At 40.3% G+C, this 20,884-nt stretch overlaps 1 protein-coding gene across 1 annotated transcript; it reads left to right on the forward strand.

Moving 5' to 3' along the window:
• The first annotated feature begins 2,415 nt into the window (after window positions 1–2,415).
• LOC141551607 (transcription elongation factor A protein 1-like) lies at window positions 2,416–3,175 on the forward strand. The gene is made up of 2 exons (XM_074283401.1): window positions 2,416–2,660; window positions 2,695–3,175. Exons 1-2 carry the CDS (start codon window positions 2,416–2,418, stop codon window positions 3,173–3,175), a joined length of 726 nt encoding a protein of 241 aa, XP_074139502.1.
• Window positions 3,176–20,884: the final 17,709 nt, after the last annotated feature.

The raw sequence follows: 20,884 nt of genomic DNA on the forward strand, positions 1-20,884 counted from the left end.
AGGTGCGGAGCCGAGGGAGCTGGGAGGGCAGCGGGAGTGGGAAGGGAGACCGGAAGGCCGAGATCCGCGAGCGTTCTTCCCCGGCTCCGAACTCGAAGACGGGGTGGCCGCGGCAGGATCCGGTCAAGTACAAAGCAGGGCCGCTGAAGGGCTTTCGTAGGGAGGGGTCCTTGCGCCTCCTTCCTCCCCGCGGTTCGCCCCAGCACAATGGCAAGATTTGGAATCGGCCTTTCGACGTCCCGAGCTCGCAGCCGAGCGCCAGAGGTGCCACGGGAGGCCTTGCCTCGGGGCTGTACGGGAGGAGCTGGAGCTGTGGCCCAGCTGCTCTTCCGATCCGGACCTTGGCCGGAGCTGGGGAAGGCCCGGCTCCACTTCCCGAAGCCTGGGGCATTGCCCAGCCTGCCAATGAACGCACGGATTCTAGAGGCTGACAGACCTCCAAGGGCAGGGGGCAAGATGCTGAGGAAAACCGTCGTGCCCGCACAAGGCAGAAGGGAAGGCGGCCCTGCCCGGGAACTTGGCAGAAGGGCAAAGGCCTTGGCGATGGGCTTTTGCGAGTTGCCTTGAGAGCGGAGCCACATTTTCGGACTTTTCCCTTCCCCTTTCAGGCTTTGCTTTGCTTGCCATAAAAAGCCATTGTTTATCTGAGATGCCTCTGGGAGGCGAGGGGAGGGGGCACGGGTGGGGGAATGCTGGCAGAAATTGTGCTACACTTCAATAAAATGTCCTTGCCAAAACTCTCCTGGCTTTGTTCGTGTTACTCTTTCGCGTATTCTTGGTTTCATTCTGGCTAGGGATGAGCTTTGCCATCTGTGTCACTTCCACATACTACAATGGGACAGCAGGTGGCACTGGCAACCAAGGGAAGACTATCCTGAGGGGGGGGGGAGGTAGGATTTTTGAGTAGCTCCTGTCCCACGTGCCAGGCCCCAACTCCACGGAGATTTCAGAGCTTCACAAAAAAGACAATGCATTCAGGGAGGACCCAGCCTTGACTGACCTCTTAACTGCAGTGCACCTCACTTTCCTCATGTGGCCAGTGCCCGGAAAGTAGCCCCTGCCTCAGAAGCTTGCTTTGAAGAGCAAATGGAACAATGGCAATCAGTAAGCCTCAAACTCTGGCAGCTGAGAAGGTGGTGCTTAGTGTTCCCAGATTTCCTCTGTTCTTTCCTCCCTCCCTCTCAGGGTCTCTCTCTGCCTCTCTTGGTGGCCCTCTTTGTCTCTCTTTCTGTCTCTGTTTAAGCGGAGGACTGTGTGTCTAGTTTCCCAAAACAGGAGCCTACTCTAGGCCACAGGAAAAGGGGCTGGGAAGGATATAGGACACAAGATGATTGGAATGGGCCAGAACTCTGGAGAAGTGTACTTGAAACAAAGATTCTTCCAAAAGGAGTTAACATGCAGAAGAAGATGGGTATCTAGTTTAGCATGGTGATAAATAGTTCTCTGGTTCAGTATGTTTGAATGAATCTTATGACATATAATGGTTTCCTGGTGATATGATAGGCTTGTACTCAGTATGATGAATGGATTAAATTGTAATAGAGTATTTAAGAGGTCAGACAATGCAGTGGCCTCTCAGTCAGAGAGGTCACAGAACAACTGCCTCTCAGTCTCCTTGTATCATCCTGTCACAAGAGATGTATTCCAGCAGCCACTGTCAGGTGACTCCAGTGTATTCCAACAAATGATGACTTGTGATTTATTTATTTTCCATGATTAGCAAGGTATGCATAAATGAGTGACAGATTCACGAGCAACTATCCTTTCTTGATACCATGTTAGCCCATAAATTCAAAAGAATAATAAAATGAAAGAAATGTTTTGGGGCTACTTCCAAATCAGGATTCATCTATGTTGACTTTCCTTTTGCCCTTTAACTGATCCCAATCAAATCCCATAATACCCACAAAACCCTTCCATTGTTTATCAAAATTGAGGGAAACTCCTGATGCCCTCTACCCTTTACCTCACAGTCTAGTGGGCCTTTCCAGAGAGAAGACATCACCAGTATGGTTGATTCTAGAGAAAGACATGCAGGCTGGGGGCAGCAATCTCAGTCCCTTTCCAGGAAAGGAAGCAAGAAGACAGTACCTTCAAGTATACTTCTCCAAAGTCCAGCCCGCTCCATCCGCTGTCTGTGCCTGGGAGGAGCAGTCCCCCGCGCCTGAGAGGAGCAGTCCCCAAGCCCGGTCTTTATTTGTGGCTGAGAGGGCCCTGGGCCTTGGTTCTCGGTGGGTGTCTCTTCTTGACATCCTGGGACTGCTGCACCTCTCCCACGCTTTCTCTTCTGACATCACCCTCTTGCTCCCGCTTGTCCCGTGTCCCATCCCCTCGGGGTGTGGGCGAGAGTGGGGTTGGAAAAGCACCCGAGCCATGGAGGTGGAGATCCTTCCCACAGCCAAGAAGATAGATAAGATGGTGCAGAACAAGAACATGGCCGGGGCACTGGATTTACTAAAGGAACTTCAAGACGTTCCCATGACTCTGGAATTATTGAGGTCCACAAAAATTGGAATATCGGTAAATACTGTGCGCAAGCAGAGCACAGATGAAGAAGTCACATCATTAGCCAAGTCTCTCGTCTCACGCTGGAAGAAGTCGGTCTCTGGGCCCTCCAAGACTGAAGCAAGCAAAAAAGGGACCTGCTCACTCTTCCCAATGTAGGCCTGAGGCAAAACGAGAAAGGAGCTGCAGGAGCAAAGCAAAGGAAGAGACAAAGGCTTCTGATTCCTTCATTAAAGCTTTCCCCCGGGCACCAAGCACTTCAGATTCGGTTCCAATCAAGTGCCGAGAGTTGCTTGCTGCAGCCCTCAGAACTGGAGGTGACTACTGCGCTATTGGCGCCGATATAGAAGAACTGGGCGCTCAGATTGAGGAAGCTGTATATCAGGAGTTACGGAACAGGGACATGAAGTATCAAAACAGGCTACGAAGGAGAACAGCAAATCTCAAGGATGCAAAGAAGCCAAACTTAAGGAAAAACGTACTGTGTGGGAACATACCTCCAGATTCCTTTGCTAGAATGACTGCAGTCGAAATGGCTAGTGAGGAACTTAAAGAGATGCGCAGAAACCTGACCAAAGAAGCTATTAGAATACATCAAATGGCCCGGACGGGTGGGACCCAAACGGACCTATTTCGATGTGGCAAATGTAACAAGAAGAACGGTACCTAGATCCAGTTTCACACCCTAAGTCCTTATGAACCTATGACAACATATGTTTTCTGTAACAAATGTGGAAATAGATGGAAGTTGGTTTAGAAGAAGAAATTCGCCAGATACCTGGACACTTACAAAGGAAGATTTTGAATTAGCTTTAAAAACTAAGTCAAGAATCTAGTTTCCCTGCAACTGAGATTTTGTAAAGCATAAAAAAATCCTCGGGGTTAGTTATAGTTTTTGTTTTTGCATTCTCTTGAAAAGATTCTTAGAGAGTCAGTGTTAGGTCAGATAGTGTATGGTGTATGGTGTATGTTTAAACATTTTTTTTTCCATTTTGATAACGAAGTCAACATTAAAGTTTTATCAATTTCAACTGTTGGTAACTTATTTCTTTTTCTTCCAAATGAGAAATGAACTTTAACTTTTTTTTTTTAATCTGAAACATCCACAAAAACGATTTTGCTTCTCTGTTCATGTGAAAGTGGAATTTGCATTTGTTTCTGTACTGCCATGTTCCTACTTTATTAAAGGAGAAGAAAGATTAGTGTAATTTTGGGATTGCCAAATGTAGTGTGGTAAAGAAATCATATTTGGACAGCTGATCTAGTTTGTAGATACCATTTTCAATGAGTCTCTCCCTTTGATCATAAGGACTGTTAATAAGCCTTAGTGATTAGATATCCTTTTGCATCTGTGACTAGCTGTGACCAATTGCAATTCTTGTACTTCTCAACTCTAAATTACTGCTCTTAATAGATCTTCCATGGGGGAAATTGATTTTAAATAAATTGTTGTTAAAAGTGATCAATTGTCCTTTTTTCTTTGTTTGGTAGCAGATTTTAAATTCAAATTTTAAATTTAAATTTAAAAAATTTAAATTTAAACTTCAAAAAATCCTTAATCTTGTTTTCTGCGTGATTTTGGGCAAGTCAATTAATTTCTCTCAGTTACAATTTCTTGAACAATGAAAGGAAGAATAATAACGGCACTTACCTCCCAACATACTTCTAAAGGTCAAATGCTGTATTTTAAAGCTCTTAGAACACCTATAGCACATAGTCAGCACAAAATAAAAGTATGGTTTCTTCCCTTTATCTTGTTTGATTTTGGATATGTTCCCTTTAAAAAAAAAGGGGTACAAGTTGTCACAAACTCTTATCTGTGGGAATCTGTAGAGCTCCAGTAGTGTCCCTATCTGGACAGAAAGAGCAGACATGGCTCCTCCAATAATAGCTATTACCTTGTCCTGCCTCTCACAGCTAAAATTTGGAGTGGAGGTCAGGCCCTGACCTGACAGCCACTGCAGGGAGCTCTCCAATGTCCTGGAATCCTTATAGTAGGTGTTGTAGATGTGAAACAACTGGGTAATGTTAGGGAACAGCCGAGGGTTTCTGTAGATCTACTCCAGACCAAACCTCAGGGCCAGAACCTGCAGAAATTTTTGTACAGCCACCTTCAGGAGTGGGGAGCAGATCAGAAGCAAGCAACAAGTTCCATAGAACTCATGAACTTCAAAGAGACTCATTCTAAGATTAGATTATAGGGTCCAGAGCTCAGGCAGCCTGATATGTATCACAAACACCTCCTTTTTACATCAATTACCCCTTCATTATTAACCCTCTTGAATGTTTGAGTGTAGATAAGTGGTGGGGGAATTCTTGGCAATGTCTCTGGCAGGTACTAAGCACATAACAAATGCTTATTGACTGACTGATCGCCTGGGAGATCTGAGGAACTGACCCAGAAATCAGCATGAGTAACAAGGAAACTTTCTTAAAGAGCTCAATTAGAATTTCAGCACAATGGGGCCCATTTTTAGAAAACAGCTTCTGTTTCTGTTCAAGGAAACTGTTTAGAGAGCATTGACAAGGTTATGAAAAACTTGTGATTTTAGGAGATCACTGAACTTTTAAAAACTGTGCAGGTCATATGTCCTTGTTTTTCTCTGGAAAAAGAATTGGATCTAGAGGAATGGGAATTAAGTAGGGAGAGGAATTAAGTGAACACTACAATTCCAAACCAAACTTAATTTCCAAAGATACACTTCATACCTACAATTTCATCCAAGTGCTTTAGTAATGTTAGATGAAAGAAAAAGAAGATGAGACTATTGTAGGATTTTAAAACTTGCAGGAATTTATTGGCTTTCTGGCACATGAACTAATGGACAATGGGCTTATGGACATGTATAAATTCTCAATTTATGATTATTTCATCATGTTATTTGTTACATCACTTCTAGCATGTGTCATAATACTATGCCTTCATGTAATTTCTGTAATTATAGGTAATACCTCCCATATTGATGGATTTAGGTTTCAAAGTCATGACCACCCTATGCTCTAAATCAAAAGAAAAGGGGAGATGTTAGGTCCTTAGTAGGAGCTAAGTCGGTCCTTAACAATTCTCTAGCTCAGGGTTCACATCTTTAGTTCACACCTTGAAAAGGAGTTTACACCTTTAGACTTGTGAAAAGGAGTTTAGCCCTTTAAAAGGAGCAAGCTCATTGGTTGTAGGAGTTCCCACAGGCCCCTGGGAGTACCCACAATCCCATTCTCTGGGAGGATAAAAGGAGAAGGCAGTTGGTAAGAAAGCAGTCTGGAGTGGGTTAATGACAAGACTTCCCAGGAGAACTTCAGGGAAGCTCGAGGAGATTCAGAGCCAGGATTGAGGAAGAAGAGGATTCCAGATTCAAGCTCTGCTCTGGCTGGAGGCTCCAGAAGAAGCCTGCTCGGGGAGAAAAGGATTTCAAGAAAAGAAACCTCCTCCCAGAGAAGGATTTTAATTGACGGACAAGAGAACACTACAGACCGGCCCTAAGGAGGACGTGGCCAGTCCAGCAGCGATGCTCACTCCCGCAGCCCCTCTAGGCCCTCAGGCGGCCATGTTCTTGGCCAAGAAGGCCCCAGGCCCCAGTGCCGCCGGGCAGGACCGCCCCTCCCGGGGGCCCCACAGGGAAGGCGTCGGAGCTGAGAACCAGCCCCCGATGGGCTGTGCTCCTGACGCCCCGCAGGGCGCGGATCCCGGCCCTTCTCCTGTCTCGGGCCATCCCTCCTCGCCGAAGCAGCCCTCGGCGGCGGGGCACCAGCAGCCTCCCCTGGAGAACTGCGGCGCCGCTTGCTCCGGAACGCTCCAGGTCGTCCTCTGCAACCATTCCCTGTGGCTCACGTTCCATCGGCAGCAGAACGAAATGCGCCTCAGCAGGCCGGGCCGGGCCATGTTCCCCTTCCTGGCTTACCACATCCGGGGCATGGACCCCCGGGCCCGCTACCGCGTCTCTGTGGACATGGTGCGCGTCGACCAGCATCACTGGCGCTATGAGGAGGCCGGGTGGGCTCCGGGTGGAGTCGAAGAGAGCCACGTTCCCGGGAACCAGGTGTATGCGCACCCAGACTCCCCCAACACGGGCGCGCACTGGATGGGGCGCGAGATCGCCTTTAAAATGCTCAAGCTCAGCAACGAGGAGCCCGCTGGCCGGAGCGCGCCGCGCGCCCTCCGGCTCCGGTCTCAGCACCGGTACCGGCCCCGGCTCCACGTGGAAGAAGTCGCCTGTGGAGACCAGGGAGCGCCGGGCGCCCCCTCCCGGAGCCACGTCTTCAGCTTCCCCGAGACCGAGTTCATTGCCGTGACTGCTTATCGCAACCGGGAGCTCATCCGCCTCAAAATCGAGCACAATCCCTATGCCAGGGCCTTCCGCACAGACGCGCCCTCGGCAGGAGCCTTGAGCGCCGGGCAGCCGCCGGGACCAGCCGCCGCCGCCCCCTCCTCAGAGGCGGCTCCGGACCCCGCCGGCCAACGGCCAGTGCCCCAAGAGCGCCGGGCCAGGTGCAGGGAAATCTGGCCTGGCGGCACCCTGACGGACTCGGAAGCTGCAGCCCCGGGGGAAAGGGCCCCCAAGAAGAGGCGTCTGTCTCCTGGGCCTGCAGGCAGCCCCGCCATGTCCTCAGCGAGGCCCCAGCGAGCAGCCCAGGCCCAGCGGCTGCCAGCTCCAGAAGCCGGCGCCAAAGCCTCCCCAGCAGCAGCTGCTGAGCGCCCTGGCGGCCTGCTGGGAACAGAAGAGGCCGCTGTGCAGGGGGGGAACAGCGCGATCCCCGCGGCCTGCTGGGCCATGCAGCAGCCCCAGCAGCCCAGGGACTGGGCCTTGGACTGCACTCCCAGCAGCCTGCAGACCTCCACTGCTCCACTTGCCGCGTCTTATGGCTTCGGTCTAGAGGGTCTGCTCGACCTCCTGCAGGAGCCCACATTGCCGGCAGAACCCTCCCAGGACAGCGGTGGGGACAGCAGCCCATCTCTACCTCTGCACCCTGTCCCTGGAGCCCACGGAGAGCCAAGTGTTGAAGAGCAAATCTGGCTCCTTCTGAGGCAAATAGAGCTGGAAGAGGCAGCCCTGGCTGAGGGAGCTCCCAAGAGGAGACGTTTATCTTCTGCTCCTTCAGGCAGCCAGGCAACGGGTTCAGGGAGGTCCGATGGAGAAGCCCAGGACCCGCTTGTTACAGCTGCAGCGTGCAGCCCCTCCACCTTCTCACAAGCAGCTTCTGAGGGCCCTGGCCACCTGCTGGGTGTGCAAGAGGCTCCTATCCTGGAAAACAGCAGCGGGATCCCTGTCCTCTGGAGTGCCCCCCAGCAGCCCCAGCCATCCTTGCATTCTTTCTTTTACTCCCCTCCCAGCAGCAGCCACAGCAAGAGTCTGCCAAGCTTGGAAGATGTGGCCATGGGGCCCCCCACTTCTCCACTTGCCATGCCTCATGAGCTCAGTCCCGAGGAGGCTCTCTTCTCCCTACTGGAGGCATCCGGCTGCCTCTCAGAAAACCCCCAGGGGACCAGGAGCGACTGTCTCCCCTCTGGGCCCTCCCAGCCAATGCAGCCTGCCCCTGGAGCCCAAGAAGCCCAAAGTCTGCAACAGGAAATCTGGACGTCTCTCACAGAGACAGTCTCGGAAGATTCGCCCCAGGATCCAAGGATTTTGGAGAAGACACCTTTGTCTCCCAAGAATGACAGTGGCCAGGACCCCTCTTTCCTCATCCCAGACTTTTCCTGGGATTCCCTCTTCTTGGAATGAGCAGCCCCTTGGAGACCTAGAACATTGAGAAGCTCACAGAAGCACACACAGACACATGCTGCCATGCAGCCATGTTCAGACGCACACCCACTCACACCCACCCACTCACAGACACAAGGAGACACACAGGTCAACTGGCAGCCAACAAAGAAACATTCCTTTGGACTCCAACTGCAGGGGATGAGGGAGAGTGAGGAGGGCTTACCCAGTGCAATGGACAGTAGAGCAGATGGGCAAGTTCGGACTCAATCTGCCTTGGCTAATGATGTTCTGCCCAGAGGAGAGGACCATCTAGGGGAAAAAGAATCTCTTTTCTCTTATTGGTCCTGCCTGTCAATGTTATGCTTTGGTCTGGTGGATAGGAGGCCCACAATGCCTCTATGCACAGACAATTTTGCCACACGAACCCTTGCAAAACCTTGTGTTTCAATTTCTTCCTTTCCCCTCACTCCCTCCACATATGAGCAGTTAGGCAATATATATGAAACATATTGTTAAATGGATGTTAAATCCAAGATATGCACACATATGGATTAAATCATCTCACTGCCCAAGAGAAATCAAATCAAAACCAACCAAACTGAGAAAGAAAATAAAATGCCACCATGCAACCACAAAAAGAATGAAAACGCTATGCTGTGATCCACGATCATTTCTTATAGAATGGCAATATATCATATAATAATATAATATAACATACAATATTATATAATAATATAATTTTATGTAACATAATATATCATATATCATAGAATTTCTTATACAATGATAAAATAACATATAATAAAATAGAATAATAGAATATAAAATAAAACAAAATAATGTAATGTAATGTAACATAATATAACATAACAGTATAATATAATATAAAATGATATGTCATAGTATGATAATATATCACCTTTCCTTTTCCTACGTCAGATACCTCAAAATATATGTAACAAAATTAACTGAAGATATATATACTATCTTTCCATATGGAGATAAAAAAATTCTAATTCAGGAAAAAATATTGCAGGCAAATAAAGAAAAGTATAAATTTAACTTGCCCTGATGTCTATGCAAATCAGTGAAACAATCCAACAACAATAAAGTGTGGACAAGACGAGAAAAAAACCGAATTTTTTGTGTATAAGAAACATACTTAAATTGCAAAGACATGAACAAAATAGAATTGAGAGTCGAGAAGAAAAATTGACGACAGGTCAGTTGATTTTCCCAAAGTTGTTATTGAGGGCTATATGACCGATCAAAAAATAATTATTCACACGATAAGGAAAAGGAAACAACTGCCCTGTGCATAATGGGAATAATAAACGACAAATAGATATCAATATAAAACATATACACTCAATTTAAAAGAAAAATAGCTAAATTAAAACATGTAGATAGTAATGCAAAAATAAGAAGGAACCTTAAGGTCCCTCTCTAAGTTCCACATAAAATCAATACAAAATCAAGCAAAAGCAAATAAGATCATTGAAAACATTGCTGGAGAAAGTGGAACTAAAAGACTTTTTGACATCCTACCAACTTATACTGCCACAAAATATACCAACTCCTCACAACCACGTGCAACTTTCATAAAAATTGGCAATGCATAAGAGCCTAAGGTATGTTGCAAATAAAGCAAATAAATGCAAGAGTAGTAAACATTTCTTTTATTGCCCATAATGCAATAAAAATAGGAATCATTATACCGAGCATAAAGAAAAGCTGCAGATTGAAATAATGATTTACAATAAAATCCAAAATAAAGACTGTCTCAAAGAAATAAAGAAAAAAAAAGAATAGCATTTTATAATAATATGAAATTTATGGGAAGCAATCTTCAGGAAGCAAAAAAAAAAGCACACATTATAACACACACATTAACAAAATAGAAAAAGGAAAGAGTAATAAAGCAGATATGATTTCCTAAACATTAGAAAAATACAAACCAACTTATAATAAGAATAACATGGGAGATGTTTTAAAATAGAGGAGAAATAGATAAACTAAAAAACAAAAAAAATTGGAAAAGATACAAATTTAAGATGTTTCAAAAGATGAACAAAATAAATAAACATTTAGCCAAACTGGTAAAAGAGGACAGGAGAGGATTCAGGGAAGATTACAGATTATGTCAGAAAAATTTTACCTCTCCACACTTCCTCCTCAAGCAAGACATAATTGCATCTCAGGGAAAACATGGACCCATTAAAAAATAAATATGAGTTGGAATACAACAGTAGTCTTCCAGAGACCAGGAGGGAGGTTTGGCTCTTGAAAAGTATAAACTTCTCCAAGCTAACACCACTGAAAGAGCAAGGAGTGAGCCTTAGGGCTAGTTGGGTTAGAAGATAACATCAACCTAACTTTCACCTAGACAGTATGCAGAGTTGGACTTCTGAGTTGGGGAACATGAAGGAAATCTCAGCTGATAAGGGACAGCAGGCCCAGCTGTGCTTCCTCCTTGCAGCCCTGCATGAGAAGGAGCTAGCACATTCCTGATCAATACAGAAGCAGTGGGAAGGGATTCTGGCTACACTCATTCACAGAAGAGTGAAGTTCTTGGTTTCAGGTTCCAGGTCAGAGGGGAGAACTGAGGGAACACCTGAAGCCAGAGACCCCATGTCCCATACTTCAGGATTAGGGGAGATTCCAGTACCACTAGCATCTCACACCATGTGCCAAGAGAAGGTCAAAATGGGTAAATAATTTAGACAAAGTATAACACCATAAACAAATTAGAAATGCATGGAAAAAGGTAGAATTTATTACCCAACAAAGGATAGAGAAAATTATGAATGGTAAAAGAGATAATATTGATTTCATGGAATTAATTTTTTCCCCAAACAACATCAATATATCAAAAATTAAAAGGGAAATAAGAAACTGGAGAAAACATTTTAGGGTAAATTTCTCTAATAAAGCCCTTATGTTTCCCAATTATTTAGGGAATTTAACTAAATTTATTAAGATAAGGGTCATTTCCTAATTGGGAAGTGCTTGAACTTTATGAACAGGCAGTTTTTAGAATGAAAAATCAAAACTATTCATGATCATATAAAAATGCTCTAAATCGCATATTTAGGGAAATATAAATTAAAACAACTCTGAGGCATCATCTCCAAGGGGCATATGTGTAAATGGATGTATTTAAGCCCAACTCTGCCAAAAATAATCATTATATATAATAATAAACACAAGAGTAAAGAAAGGTACTTGTTCTCCCAATTGAGGGAATTAAGACCTTGAATTGTTAACTGTAGAATTTGACACCTACTCACACTGACTCCATCTTATCACTCAATTGTGTAGCTAGCTTGGTTTCTATTCGATTATGAATCCAATTTCTATCAAAACAAAAAAAAATTTTGCATTGGTTGAATTCAGCCCTTCATGGCTAAGGAACTAGACCATCTATTCATTCTACTTAGAGGTTCTTACCCAATAACCTTGGTTACATTGACCTGAAATTGAGTCAGATTCAAAGACTGATACAAGAAATTTTCTCACAGTGGTGCACCTCAAGTAATCTGTTTTATGTGAAAACTGGCCCTGGACTAATCAATCAGTTTTCATATTTCATTTCCATGTTCCATTGATTCTTTTCAGACATTTTGGGCAAGGGAGCATCTCATTTTCTGAATTCAAGGAACTATTCCTGTTCACTCTACCTTTCTCAACTTGGAAGCTGTCTAGCCTTTAATACTACTAGAATTCAGATTACCTGATGTTTTATTCTTTCTTTTTAATTAGCATTTTAAATATTTAAAAACTTCTATCTCCCCTTGTATTCATGGTGAAGGCCTAAGCTAAGCAGATCTGATTTCAGTTTGTTAGACAATTGGAATACATTGGTTAATGAATCTCAGAAGATCAAATCAATGTTTTCTCAATCATCTATATTATGCTTTTGTAATTTCATGAAATCAAAATTATCACATAAATTTTTAAATAATTTACTAGAGCAGAGCTATTATATAGTTAAATTCAAAAGAGAAAAGTTAGATTTCATGACTTTACATAATGCCATATTAAAAGTAGTCATGACAAAGAGATAAACAGAGGAAGTATATTATTCTTAAAATCATCATAAATACTTATATTCCTGAAAATTGTTTTCAGAGCCTCATCTAAGTGCTAATATTTTGCCTCATAATCATTTTCCTTAATGAAATTTCCTGTCACTCTTCTATGCTCTAGTCTTTTAAAATTGTGTTATTTAATCTTCACCTTTTTTATTCTGTCTTCAAGGATCTTTGTTCAATGTTCTTTTGATTACACTGTGAAAAATGATATGTTTGATATTTCTGTTTTCCAGTCCTTTGTGTGTAGAGGGGATTGTTTGTTATAAATTTGCCATATACAGTTAAGTGTTTAGATATCTTTATATTGCCATTCATTTATTTCCAAAGAGCTAGTATCTCTAATTTTCCTAAAGTTTTATTCAAATCATTATTTATAATTTTGTTAGACTTGTCTGGGTCTAAAAGTTGAGATTGAAGTCCCTAACTGTTACAATTCTCCATATATTTCTCCTTCCAATCTGATTATTTTCTCCTTTCCTCCAGTACTGGGGTAAGAATGGAAAATTGATATAGTGAATAAGATTATTTCAATCAAAGATTTTGAATTAAATAAGTAAACCTCTTTTAAGTGTCATTGACAATTACCATTTCAGTTGAACTTGGAGCAAGAGAGACCTGGAGAAGTGACTGGGACTGATTGGTGGGATGAAGAATTGCAGTACTCAAAACAACTCCCAACTTGTGCTTAGGGTGAGGATATAATTTCTCCTGATTCTCTTCTCTTGGAATGAATGAGGAAAAGACTATATGGCATCATTTGTTCCAGTGACTTTTGAGTGACCGTAAGCATGCAGCAGTTTTTAGAAAGCAATGTTAGGGGTTTCTAGGAACAGAAACTCAAATCCTGACCAAGTCAAAGCAAGTTGAGGGTCATCTGGTTCAAGGATTTTCCATACCAGGCTCCTTTCAAGCTCAGTCAAATGTGAGTAGCTCTGAAGCCCTCTGCTGGGTACTGGGAGCTTCTTTTACATTCTGACAAGAGGTTTCTGAATTTCATCTGACCCAGTATCAAATGGAGTTGCCAGTGTGGTTGTATGTCACCGATACTGGAGTAGTGAGCTTCACATCCACCTGGTCCTGTGGTCAGCCAGGGTAGGTCATAAACTTGTTTTGCCACAACACTGTGGTATGCTTGAGAGTCATGAACCTCCCAAAAGGTAATCATCAGCCCAGACTCCCACATCTGGCCTCTTGTGATTACACCTATCCCTCCTCCCAAGCCTTTCCTTTGCATAAAATAAAACAACTTGCTTAAAACCTCAATTGCATAATGAGAAAAAGATATAAAAAAGTGAGTATAGAAAATAATTCCTTAAACATCAGAATTGAACAAATGGAATTGAATGACTCGAGGAAACACCAAGAATCAGTAAAGCAAAACCAAAAAATTGAAACAATGGAAAAAATATAAAATATCATCTTGGGAAAACAACGGACATAGAAAATAGATCTAGGAGAGAAAATTTGAGAATTATTGGACTTCATGAAAAATATGATGAAAAAAAGAGCCTAGACATCAGGTTTTATCAAAGAGAACTTCCCAGATGTTATAGAAACAGAGGCTAAAAATATAAATTCAAAGAGTTCATCAATCACCTACTGAAAGGGACCCTAAAATCAAAACACCAAAAAATAATCGTGGCCAAATTCCAGAACCATCAGATGAAGGAAAAATTCTGCAAATTGCTAGGAAAAAAATCAATTACTGGGTCACCCAGGAGCTAGCAATGTCCATAGTAAAGGATCAAAGGTCCTGGAATATGATATTCTGAAAGGTAAGGAATTGGCTATACAGCCAAAAATAACTTAAACTGCCAAAATGAGCATTTGTTTTTTCCAGGGAATAAGATGGACATTCAATGAAATAAGTGAATTTCATCTATTTCTGATGAAAAAATTGGAACTAAACAAAACAATTGATCTACAAATATAGAACTCAAGAGAAACCTAAAAAGGTAAAAAAAAATATTGGGAACTATACTTCTGCTAAAAAAATATATAAAGAACACATGTGTACTTTGTTCTAGAAACCAGAGGTGGAAAGGCAATTTGACCAGAAAAACGGTAATGGGGGGTTTTTACATCTCACGAAGAGGAACAGGAAACCTATTCTATCTGAAAGAAAGAAAGGAGGAGGATGAACATGGAGTGAACCCAGAATCCTACAATATGTTGTTCACAGGAAACACACTTGAAGCAGGGCGATACATAAAAAGTAAAGTAAAAGGTTGGAACAGAATCTACTATGCTTCAGGTGAAGTCAGAAAAGCAGTGGTAGCCATTCTGATCTCAGATCAAGCAAAAGCAAAAATTGATCTAATTAAAAGAGATAAGGAAGGTCACTATATCTTGCTAAAGAGTAGCATAGATAATGAACCAATATCAATATTAAACGTATGTGTAACAAGTGGTATAGCATCTAAATTCTTAAAAAAGGAATTAAGAGAGCTACAAGAAGGAATAGACAGCAATACTATAATAGTAGGAGATCTCAACCTTGCACTCTCAGAATTAGATCAATCAAACCACAAAATAAATAAGAAAGAAATTAAAGAAGTAAACAGAATACTAGAAAAGTTAGATATGATAGATCTTGGGGAAAAACGAAGTGGAGAGAGAAAGGAGTACATTTTCTTCTCAGCCATTTCTATTTTGTTCATGTTGATTGGTATAGCATCGAATAAGTAGATCAATTTAGGCAGCAAATTTTTATTATATTAACTTGGCCTAACCATGAGCACTTGCTATTTTCCCTAGAGATTAGATATGACTTTATTTATGGGGAAAGTCTTTTGTAATTGTATTCATATAGTTCATCACTTTTCCTTGGTAGATGTAATACCCGGGCTAACTTTCTGGAGGTCCTCCAGAAGGCCTTCATCTCAGCAGGATAATCACCATGAGGATGGACAGAAATAGACTCTAAAGTCTTTATTGAGTCCTTTACAGTCTGTGTCTGTCACAGTCTGACCCAGTTTCAGTTTGAGCCCGTCTCCTTGAGCAGTCTGCCAGTCTGCCAGTCTACACCAGTCTCAGTCCGAGTCTGACTTTGTCCCCAGGTCTCTCAGCCCTTAAATTCCCTATTCCAATTATAGCAACATCACCATGCTAAGTAATGAGGATATGTAAAGTAGAGAACTAATATCTCATCAATTCCACTAAATAAACATCTTGTTGTAAGTATCCTTATTTCAAGCCTCCTTCTCTAGAGTTGTGGCTCTACAGGTAGACTCCCAAATATTTTATATTTTCTACAATTATTTCAAATGAAATTTCTCTTTATATTTCTTGCTGCTGGATTTTGTTTGTTGGTAATATATTAAAATGCTGATGTTGGGTCATGCAATTTGGTTAAAATTGTGAATTATTCCTAGTAGTTTTTAGTTGATTTTCTAAGTATATCTTCATATCATCTGCAAAGAGTGATAATTTGGTTTCCTCCTCACCTATTCTAATTCCTTTAATCTCTTTTTTTTCTCTTATTGCAAAAACTAACATTTCTAATACAGTACTGAATAACTTTATTGCCAGTACAAATCTCACCTCTGTGTCTTTTTATTTCAAGTGAATCTTAAGAAAAAAACTTGTTGTCAGAATTTCTGTGGCAATTCAATCTGCTATATCCATTTTATAGGTGACTTCATTCAATTCACATCTACACTTATGATTATAAATGGTGTATTCCATTCCATCCCATTCTCTTCTATTATCTTTTTCCATTTTTTAATCTTACTCCTTACCTCAAAATCTGTTCCCTTTCTGATCACTGCCTCCCTTAATTTACCTTCTTTCTCAGTATTTCCCCCTTTCTCTTCTACTCTTCTTTTATGTTTCTGTTAGGCAGTATAATGCTTGTTCTTGGCTTCAGATAGATACTACTTATTAGTTTAAGAAAATCTTCATTTTTCTTGTGCTTCCTAATAGTTTTAATAGAAATTGGTGTTGTATCTTGCAAGGACTTTTTTTTTTGTCTATTTAGATAAATTACAAATTGTGTTGATTTGTATATTGATGTGCTCAATTATTTTTGTACGATTTTTAAAATATTGAAATAGCCTTGAATTTTTGTATAAAATACACTTTGTCATGATGTACGATCTTTGTGATATGTTGTAGTGACTTCCTTGCTAATATTTTCCTTTAAAATTTTTCATTAATATTGGTTGTGTCCAGACTAAAGGACCTTAGTACCAGCCTGAGGCTTTTTCATAAAAAAGAAGTAATGAGGCGAGACTCACGTGGATAGTCAAACATGAAGTCCGTTTATTCCAAATTCTTTCAGCCTTGTATACCCTAATACCCTTATATAAGCAAAGCAACACTGCATGTGCTAAGTATATACTGCTGAAATGGAACCATATAAACAATATTGTATATAGATGACTCTTCACCTCCTGGTATCATTCTGCTTCAATCACAACACAGGTTGTCATTGCCCCCTGACTTCCCAGGCAGGCCAAGATCCCTTAGGGGAGATAGGGAGCCAAACCAGTTGTTGTCAGCAGGAGCCCTCTGGGCTTATACCTCACTCAGAGTTCAGAATTTCCCCTCAGGAAATAAAAGATACATAAAACCTTAACAATCACAAGCAGCAGAATTTAATTTTTTTTAAGAAAAGAAAGTAATCATTGATTTCAAATAAAGTCAAAGCTAAAATAATCTTAATTAAAAGAGAATAATAGGGAAAACACATTATAGGTCTGCTTTATTAATCAATATTGTTATAGACTATTTAAAAAACTAGAAAGATAAGGTTGGGATATTATTGTGGTAGAGGCGATGATGAATTGGTAGATTTAGAATGACATGGAAAGACTTGGTCTTATGAAAGATGATGTTATCCACCTTCAGAAAAAAGGAGGCCAAACAAACATAGTATAATCTTACAGAGATGCATATGAATCTATGATTCTAGATATCTATATGTATGTGTATATAGACATCGATATCTGTGCTTAATTGTAGTTTTCTTGAGGGAGTGGGAGGCTGAAGGAAATTGTACAAAGTAAAAAGTACACAGCAGCAAATAAAAGGAAAGCTACAAAGAAGCAAAGATGGACAAGTCTGAACCCAGTGTGTAGAATTTATTATTTAGACTCTCTTGAAATGGAAATGGATGTCTCACATTTTGAATCCTCTTATGTTCCACTATGTACATAGCAACTTTTTCTTCATCTTCTTAATTTTTTTTTTTAGAAAATTCAAATGATTGTAAGCTCCTTGAGAGCACGGCTATCTTTATTTTTCACATTTGTATCTCTAATACTTAGAACAGTACCTGGTATATTGTAGGGGTTTAATAAATGATTATTGACTGACTGACCCTCACCATTTATACTTTTTTATATGACCCTTAACGACATCAGATTTCTGAGATCTTATTTGTTTTATCTCATCCTATTAACATATAAATCATGATTCTCCAAATATGTCCTTCCTATTAAATAAATGTGTCTTTGCATCTTTCTTTTGATGTCTGTTTCTTATCCAGAAATTTTTCTGATCATAAAACTCACATAGTCTAAAAAATCTTAAATTGACTTTTGTATATTTTCCATATCAGTTGTTTTTTTATATTTCTTAAATTTTATTTTTTTTCTTTTTTGATTTTGTTTGGATCTTGTTATCTTATCAAATTGCTATTCTCGGACCCATTCTAGCTATCAGGACATTGAGTGAGGTTTTCCACTGTCAGTTATAAGTTATCTGTTTTCCTTGCCACTTTTACCTCTCTAGTCTTTTCATCCTGTATCTTATTTCATTTCCTTTATTTAATTTTACTAAAGTTCCTGCAATAGTTTTTTTTTTCTCCAAAGCTTGGAGAAAAGGCTTTACTTCTCTTGGACTTACTGTGATGTCACTATCCTCTTAAAGATTTTGGCTCCTGAACTTCTCCCAAAACAAAATATTTCCATTCTGGCATTAAGAGATTTCTTTGGTTTGCCCAGTAGAAACTTTCTACGTTACATTGAGCTCTTCAGATCAATAGTGTGGGCAAGATTTTTTTGGATCTCAGTAGAATGGTCCAGATGTGATTCTTCTTTCAAGGGCTTATGGAACTGCTTTGATGTCAGTGCTTAGACCACCTTCTTGTCACAGGGCTCTAGGAACTCTCCATTCCGTAGATTCTGCTCGGGTTCCCCTCACCTTGTTGCTGAGCTCATGGAATACTTCCAAACTAACCCGGACAAAACTCGTTCTTGCTTTTTGGGTAGTGAACTCTGTAGGATACAGAGTGTACATGGGGCACACTCAAAGTAGTTCTCAGGAGAAGTTTTATATCTCTAAATAGCTATATGAATAAAATACAAGAAGAGTGCATAGATGAACAATGCATGCAATTAAAAAGCTCGAAAAAGAACAAATTAAAAACCACGAGTTAAATACCAAGTTAGAAATTCTGAAACGCAAGGAGACTGATGAAATTGAAACTAAGTAAACTATTGAACTAATAACCAAAGCTGAGAGTTTTATGAAAAAAAAATACTAACAAAATATAAAAAAAACCTTTTATTTTTAATTTCATGAGATAAAGGAAATAAGAAAACAAAACCACTAGCATTAAACATGTAAAGGGTGAATTTACCACCAATGAAAAAGAAATTAAAGCACTAATGAGGAGCTCTTTTGCCCACCAGTATGGCAGAAAGTCTTACAATCGAGACTAAATGGATGAATATTTGCAAAAACATAAATTCCCCAGGTTAGCAGAAAGGAAATAAAGCATTTAAATAGCCTCGTTTTAGAATAAGAAAGTGAACAAGTCATTAATGAAAATGTCTCCAGAGCCAGATGAATTTACAAGTTAATTCTGCCAAACATTTAAAGCACAATTAATTCCAATACTATGTTAATTGGAAAAATAGGTAAAGAAAAAGGACTTCCAAATTACTTCTGTGATGCAAATATGGCTCTGATACACAAATCAGGAAGGGCCAAAAGAGAGAAAGAAAATTACAGACCACTCTCCCTAATGAATAAGGATGCAAAAAATTTAAAGGCAACATTAGCAAAGTGATTACAGCAACTTATCACCAGAAGAATACACTATGACCAACTGGGGCTTTTACCAGGAATGTAGGGATGGTTCAATATCAGGAATATTAATACCGTAATTGACCATAATCCATAACAAGATCAACAGAAATTATAGTATAATCTCAATAGATAGAAAGTAAGCTTTTGACAAAATACAGCATCATTCCTATTAAAGCACTACAGAATATAGGGATAAAGGAAGATTTCCTTAAAATAATAAGCAGTATCCTTCTAAAACCTACAGCAACAAATATTTGAAATGGAGAGAAGTGTGGCTATTTCCCAATAAGATCACAAGTGAAACAAAGATGCCTATTAGCATTACTATTATTCAGTATTGTACTGCAAATTGCAGTTTTAGCAATAAGGAAAGAAAAAGAAATGGAAAAATTAAAATAGGCAATGAGGAAATAAATTGAGCACTGTGCAGATGATTATGATATTCTTAAAGAATCTTGTAAAACAATCCAGCAATCTACTTGGAACGTTTAACAGCTTTAGCAAAGTTGCAGGATATAAAAGAAACCTACCCAAATTATCAGCATTTCTATATATTACTGACAAAGCCCATCAGCAAGAGATAAAAGGAGACATTGCATTTAAAATCACTACAGACAAAATAAAATACTTGGGCTTCTACCTTCCAAGATAAATCCAAGAACTTGATGAACACAACTACAAAACAATTCTCACACTAATAATTGGAAAATATTAATTGTTCATAGCTAGGCCAAGCTAATATAATAAAATTGACAATTCTACCTAAATTTGTCTACTTGTTCAGGGCCACACCAATCAAAAAGTCAAAACACTGATTTATGGAACTTGAAAAAGATGACAAAATTCATCTGAAGAACAAAAGCTCAAGAACATTTGAAAAATGAATGGGAAAACAAAAACAGAAGATGGTGGCTTATCAGTACCATACCTAAATTTATATTATAAAGCACTAGTCATCAAAACCATTTGGTACTAGCTAAGAACTAGAGTGGAAGTTCAGTGGAGTAGATTAGATGCACATGACAGAAAAATCAAGGCCTATGGCAATATAATATTTGATAAATCCCTACAGTCTAGCTTCTGTAATAAGAATTCAGTATTTGCCAAGGCTAGCATTTCTAATACAATAGGAGCATTGGGAATTGAATGTAAACTGTTGACAATACTATCTAGCTAAACAGGTTGCTTATACCTTCGGAATCCAATGCTTAACGTGCAACAAGAAAATTGGATTTGCACACATATATTGTATCCAGGTTATACTGTAACACGTGTAAAATGTATGGGATTGCCTGTCATCTAGGAGACGGAATGGAGGGAGGGAGGGGAAAATTTGGAAAAATGAATACAAGGGATAATATTGTAAAAAATTACTCATGCATACATACTGTCAAAAAAGTTATAAATATAAAAGTAATAAAAAGTAGGAGAGAAAAAAAGAATTCAGTATTTGACTAAAAATGCTGGAAAGCAATATGTTAGAACATCAACATAGATCCGCATCTTATACTCCATGCAGAAAAAGTCAAAATGGATACATGATTTGGT

This window comes from Sminthopsis crassicaudata, chromosome 1 (assembly GCF_048593235.1).
Source record: "Sminthopsis crassicaudata isolate SCR6 chromosome 1, ASM4859323v1, whole genome shotgun sequence".
NCBI classification, from domain to species: Eukaryota; Metazoa; Chordata; class Mammalia; order Dasyuromorphia; family Dasyuridae; genus Sminthopsis; species Sminthopsis crassicaudata.

Coding starts and splice junctions, on each gene's coding strand:
- LOC141551607 (XM_074283401.1), top strand. CDS start 2,416: ATGGTGCAGAACAAGAACATGGCCGGGGCACTGGATTTACTAAAGGAA. Junction 2,661..2,694: donor ACCTGCTCACTCTTCCCAAT/GTAGGCCTGAGG, acceptor AAGGAGCTGCAG/GAGCAAAGCAAAGGAAGAGA.